We start from the raw sequence: 6,679 nt of genomic DNA, 5'->3' as shown, positions 1-6,679 counted from the left end.
TTTTCACCAACAGCCCCTCCGGGATTTTTAATCGTTGAGAGCCCGATTAATCCGGTCTATATGCGATGCCATAATCGGTTTTTAACGAGAATTAATTTCAGACTTACCGATCAGTCAAATAACCTAATTGATCTGCAAGAGGAGGAGTTAGTGATCACTCTGTTTGTAAGATCATAGCAGCGGGGGGGGGGGGGGCGATGACATCGACGCGGTCGTCGATGTGTTTACGACGCTGGGGATCGACATTAATTAAACCAAATGACGATTGGACGATCCCCCGACAACAACGTCGTTTTTTTTTTACCGGGCGCTGACGACACCGGATCCGCTGAGTGCAGAAAGTATTAATTAAGCCAAATGACGATTGGACAAAATGTCGGATTCGCCCCCTCTGCTGCTTAAGCAACTTTTGATTTTTTTTAGTCATTCTTAGTATGGGATTTCTAGAGTGAGATCGAGGTTCTACTGGGAGTAAGGAACTTTAGACATGTAAATAGCTTCTATGTTGTTATTTCGAGATGCTGTTTGTACCGGAATTGCGCAGTAGCCAGATTTAATAGTGATATTTGGAAATAGTTTTAGTTGAGCTTTTAAAATACATAGACTCAGTTTTTAATTTTTCTTCAGATTATTTGGATTCTAAGAGATCAATTATTTTCCCTGAGTATAATTAAGTGCTCATTCATAATTCGTGGACAATGACAATTATTGCAATTTTATTCGGAACTCAAACACCAGGATACTATTTTATGTGGTTCAACATAGACGTATTGACACTTCAGTACTATACTAACTACAGTATACGTCAATGACTTCCATTTTGGATTTTCGTCGGGACTCTAACACAAATCAATTAGAACATTTTATTACTAGTTTTTAATTCTTTGATTATTCTTTGATTATTTTTGGATTTGATTCTTAAAACCGTAAGTTTCTTTCCTCATTTTTACAATGTGTTTCTAGGAAAATAAATTATATGTTAAATTGTACGAAGCTTATTGTCTTCACTTTTTCTTGTTACTATTTATGAGAGCCTAAACACGTAACTGTTTCACTGTTGGATCGCGATGCAAACTGGCCATAACTAAAAAGGGATACAATAAAGATTACGTTTCATCATTAGATTTTATAATCAGCACCGACATCACCATCGACATAGTCATCGTTAAAGTTCAGTGCAGGAGTTGTACCTGAGAGTACACCATTATTCCACATACACTTTATCAATATGATTGTGAAGTAGAGTAGGTGGTATCGACAGAGAAATATGAAAATACATATTCCTAATCGTATTGTCTAAAACAATGGAGGCAACATGCACATTAAGCAAATCAAGAATATATCAACTCTATTAGAATATAACTATTTTATATTTTCAACATTATGGTTGACACATTAAAATAACAATTAATTTAGTGGTATTAACACTGGAAATCACAACATTATTTATATTCAAAGAATAATTTTCTTAATTATATTATACATTTGGACAGAATCAACAAAAACATTCAGACGCAACAAAATGTTTGTACTATTAAGATTTTATGACATGTTTAAGGGAGCTACATGAAAACGATTTATTGTGTACGCAGAGAGTAGACGAATGTATCTTTAATGAGATATCTGACGTAAAATAATACTTTTACTCTTGTCGAAACAATAAAAAGTAAATTGGGAGGTATAATGTTGAAAATATAAAGCAAGCAAGTTTATCAATCCATCTGTCTATCCATATTATTGTGTAGATGACTTTTTCATGCAAGACGATTTCAACCCGTCTCTAAATCATCTTCTATTTATACCCTCATTTAGTTGAAATCATTAATTGCATATGTTTAACTATATAATCTCATATTGAATCATTGATACCTTCCAAGTCTTACCTCAAATATTTTGTTTGTACATATTTTGTTTGTAATGTATAGTACCTTAACGGACAAAATAATTACCATCTACGGTCATCAGTAGAATCACATCTCCTTGGAGAAAAGAACCGCTTGTGTTTTGGGATACTAAATCAATAAAGTCACACTGCTACGAAAAACATTGTTTAGATTTTAACAAAAACTTGTTCCATTGTTCATTATGATCGATACTTCTGTTGACAGGTTACATACGTTACGGTATAAATATTCAACATTTATATGGATAGTTTGGATCCTTTGTTCTGTAGAAAACGCGATAGCTTGACGTCACAGAAATACGGACCTCATGACATTTTATATTTTTCAAAATGATTTAAAAATGTGTTTACAATTCTTTTTTTAGATTTGTTCATATTGGAAAAAGCCAATGCATATGTCTTGACCAAATGCGATCATCTAATGTCAGATGCTGAACTACACGTATTATTGTCAAGCCAGGTAACAATATCATTGTATGACCTTTTGTACTTTTCTAGATTATTTAGTTTTTTACAAATGTTACATAGAGCATTACAATATGTCCAATTGTGGCTCTTCGACACATATCGATCTTTAGATTTCAGGTAAAGAACAAATTTGTCCTCGTCTTCAGCAAGTTGTTTCATAAAATTGGCTAGCTCCTGGACTGTAGAGAAATTAGCGCTGTTAATATAACTGTCCTTCGGTAGGAGAGATTCGTAGTCAGAATATCCACGCTGGATAGTAATCAAATCTAATGGGAAGTACCAAAAGAATTTTTCAGTTATGTAATCCTTGCATAAAGAATTTTCGAAGCTCAGATAAAACTTATAAGCTTTGCCTATAGTATCTCTACATTCAGTACCATTTCTAGAGCAACTGCTTGTGCCACAATTTCCGAAAATGTCTACAGGAACATATGCTTGCAAACGACGAACAAAGTTATCTCGTTTGCTGGCTGCATTACAATGGCTTACTACCCATGCTGCGAACTTTGTCTTAGAGCGAAAGATAGTCCTATAGTTTCGGTCTGGAGGGTTAGGATTTGTAAACAAAATGCCATATGGATGAGGAATATCAGAGTCTAGTCGGTAGGTCATGGTCCAGTTGAACATTGATCTCCACTGTGGTCTTTTGAAATAGTTATTGTGGTAATGAACAGGACTTTCAAGACCATAAAAAATCCATATCTGATTAGGACTACGTCCTTTTTGTGGCATAAGCGGTGGATTTTGTGGGAAAGTAGACGCAGTTGCGTCGAATACTAGAGCATCAGCCTCCTCTAGAAGGGATCTGTTATATGTAATAACGCAGTTGCCATGAAAACATCTATTTATGTTTGTATTGCACTCCTCTTCTTCTTGTCCAAACCAAGAAGGTCTATTGTACCAGAGAATCTTCAATATTGCCCTAGTTGGATAGTGTTCAGATGTATTATAGACTGGTGCAAATTCGCCAAACTGTGGACGCATATCCACCAGCTTATGTTTTATTTGTTTAGAGGTCGAAGGTTTCCATTCTCTCGAAATATTGTAGTTCGTGTGCTTCAAACTCTGCAAGACATTCTTTGCATGATTGGCAGGTCTTGTTCGTTCCGTGAAAGCTGAATACATAATCCACGGTGCAGAAGTCAAAATTATCACAGCATATACGGAAAAAAAGACAGTCATCAAAATTAGTTTTGCTTGAAAAGAGAAAAATAGAAAAGAAAAGTTAATTTTTGCTGTGGTTTTGTGATAATTTCATCCATGTGTGATACATTCATTAAACTAAGACCGTATATCTCTTAAGTAGTATACCCTCTACCATGCCTGAACTTACATTGCTATTCTGTCGCCGTCTTAAAGTAGTGGATATTTTCTGGCCTGTTTGCTTATGCTCATTACCTATCATAATTTTGAAGCAATTAAGTATATTGATAAGAATGGTTATGCTTTGTTTTGTTTTAACTAAACACTGCAAGTGGTGAGTAAGCTTCATATAAATACATAATTAGTGAGTAATTGTTCTAGATACAGCCTTTGCTAATATCTTATTCTCCTACTTCTAATACTTTCTAAAATTCACACAACTGCTAGTATAGCGATGAAAACAAGGGATTATTAGATTTATATTAGTATTTAATGTTTTATCATACTATAAAAAGTCTCGTTTTTTACAAGTTCTTTCAAAGAATTATCTTACTTTTATCACTTACGTAAATATTGAACGTAACCACTAATGCATATATTAATCCTTAGAAAATGTTAAACAACATTACCTATTTAAACATCTCACGGCTGCTGTATTGTTTATACCTTTCAGCCGACTCTGTTATATCGTGAACAAACATTTATTCGCGAACAAAGCTCATGCATCATGTTTTAGAGTGGCTGCATATTAAAAGAGCTACTAGGATGCGTTTTTCTGAAGTAAATGCGAGTAATAGTTTATTTGAAACCAGGATTTGCTTTCCAAAGAACATTGATCACTATTTCCCTTTTTAATTTAGTAACAGCCAACTTATAGCATTGCAAACATTGTTATTCAGTATCCAGGCAAGCAGATAACAAAACAGTCTTCCATCCATACGAATGAGTATAGGGTTTGACTGAATCTTATCTTTTTTGGGCACGCACCATATATAGCTTTCTACAAAAAAACTGGAAAAACCATCAATTTATATTTTCTGACATGCAATCCGTTCTACTTGAGAAAGCTAACTAGACGTTTAATATCTTTCCACAAAATGATGGATGGCCAGGAGCTGGCACACATAAAAGACATACAGTCACGTGAAAACCACATCGATGAACACATGTACACTCGTTAAATAATTTCTCAAAGAAACATGTATTGAAAACTACCAGGCGATAGCAAAGACTTTGCGTCTGAGTAAACATTCTGAGATAACTTGAAGAAACATCGTTTTGCGTTTAGTAAGGAAAACATATTTATTAACATAAAAATATTTTATTGCAAAAGTGAAGCATCGAATATAGTTTAACTTACACATACAAAATGTCCGCATGAACCATCTTAAACAATTACAGCCAGTCAGAATGTATGAAGTCGCATAATAATGGCAAAGGGAAGGCCTATAACAGACTACCACATTCATTCTGGCTGTATAATAGCGACGTCAATGCCTCCAATAGCATTTAAATACCGTTAGTGTTTTATAGAGAGTAGTCCTTGCGTCTTTTTCAGCTCAAGCTTGTGTTGGAGATTGCTGATTTCTTAGCGTTTCAAATTCCATTGTGCTAGTAGCGACAGTGGGGAAGCTCAGAATTGAGTATATGTACCTACGTTTGACCTAGTAGAATCTTAGTGGCTCAGTTTCAAACTTAAGGATCATTGTAAACCGCTAGGTTTAATAATGATTATGCAACTGGAGTATTTCCATTTTCGACCCATTTATCATTCATGAGAATAGTGTAAAGTCCTTCGAATGATTATATAATTTGCATCCGTAATAATTAGACCACTGTCCCTTTAAAGATCAATCATAAGTTCGAGACAAATAAATTCGGTGGAAAGAAAATATTTTTCCCTAATGCTGAAAATATGTTTACATGCATGATGTTGTTGTAGAAGAATAGTAGCCTGAAATGAGTTATGTACTGGTTTTGTATTTAAAAATATATTTTCACACACACACAATTTGACTTTCTGATACCAAGGGTTTATTATAACTTTAGATTTTTTCCCCATGGCGTATGTCAAATGTTAGATTTTATACTATATGATCAGAGGGTAAAAAATGTATAGCCACACATTTATATGATGCACATTTTGGAACTGAAAAGATAGATGACATGATTTTAATCGTTTAAGTGTTTGAAACATTACTACTAGAAACAATAATGAAACAACAAACTTACATTTAGTAGAAATATACATGTGATTCCTACGTTGACAACACTCCTTCCTGAAATAATAGAAAAAATTCAATCTTTGTCAACGATGTAAACCAAAACTATTTATATTTTGACCATAGTATTTCCGTCACATCTTATATAATATTTACATTATAAATTACGAAAAACAGTTATAGCATTAATTCCCTAATCCTATGAGAGAATATTACATAAACTAGCCGAATATTGGATTTTGTTTCAAGTGCCCATATTCATCTAGCGACCCAGATGTGCTTGTTTGTTTCATGATAACGAATAATGAATACGATATAAATTTAACAGTCATCGGTATATTATTTGGATATGTACAACGTATAGCTTTTGACCTGATTATACATATTGTGATAAAATCATCAAGTCTTAATCACTTACCTTGTCTGGTTATTACCAGTATCAGATGTATACCTCAGCATTGCTTCTAACGCACAGGAAATATATTCACTTTTGGCAACATATGGTATTGCTAGGTTGAATTATCACACCTTAAATGTACTTCCTGTATGTCGTGTGTAACACGAAATGTTCATTTCACATATGATTGACATATGTGTGGTTACGCCTCAAAAAATCACATGGAATCCATATGAAAGGAGTGTGCTGTTTATATGCGTGATGTATAATCAAACTTGTATTTATAATCTTAAATGGAAGGACTTCGCTCATTTCGTCATAACAGTGACATTTGTTTTCGGCACTGGAACTGTTTTTTATTTGGATCACATGCGGCTCCTGATCATTATGATGTAAATATATGGGATTGCATGTACACTAAATGGGGCCCCGAGTGGCCGAGTGGTCTAAAGCGTTCTCCGTTACGGATCACTGCCATCTCACCTCTGTCTGCGTAGGTTCGAGTCTCGGATTCGGCCAATGTGGGTATGTGAGAAAGCTTGCCAG

At 34.4% G+C, this 6,679-nt stretch overlaps 1 protein-coding gene across 1 annotated transcript; it reads right to left on the bottom strand.

The window, feature by feature from the left end:
- Positions 1–405: 405 nt before the first annotated feature.
- On the bottom strand, positions 406–4,050 carry LOC149795820 (lewis-type alpha-(1,3)-fucosyltransferase-like). Its single transcript, XM_089964141.1, has one exon. It carries the CDS (start codon positions 3,551–3,553, stop codon positions 2,318–2,320), a length of 1,236 nt encoding a protein of 411 aa, XP_089820267.1. The 5' UTR covers positions 3,554–4,050; the 3' UTR covers positions 406–2,317.
- Between the last annotated feature and the right edge of the window lie 2,629 nt (positions 4,051–6,679).

Source organism: Sinohyriopsis cumingii, chromosome 7 (genome assembly GCF_028554795.1).
Source record: "Sinohyriopsis cumingii isolate HCF-2022 chromosome 7, ASM2855479v2, whole genome shotgun sequence".
Taxonomy (NCBI): domain Eukaryota; kingdom Metazoa; phylum Mollusca; class Bivalvia; order Unionida; family Unionidae; genus Sinohyriopsis; species Sinohyriopsis cumingii.
This window is presented reverse-complemented; position numbering and strand designations above follow the sequence as displayed.

Excerpts from the sequence above, each read along its gene's own strand:
- LOC149795820 (XM_089964141.1), bottom strand. The coding sequence starts at position 3,553 with ATGACTGTCTTTTTTTCCGTATATGCTGTGATAATTTTGACTTCTGCA.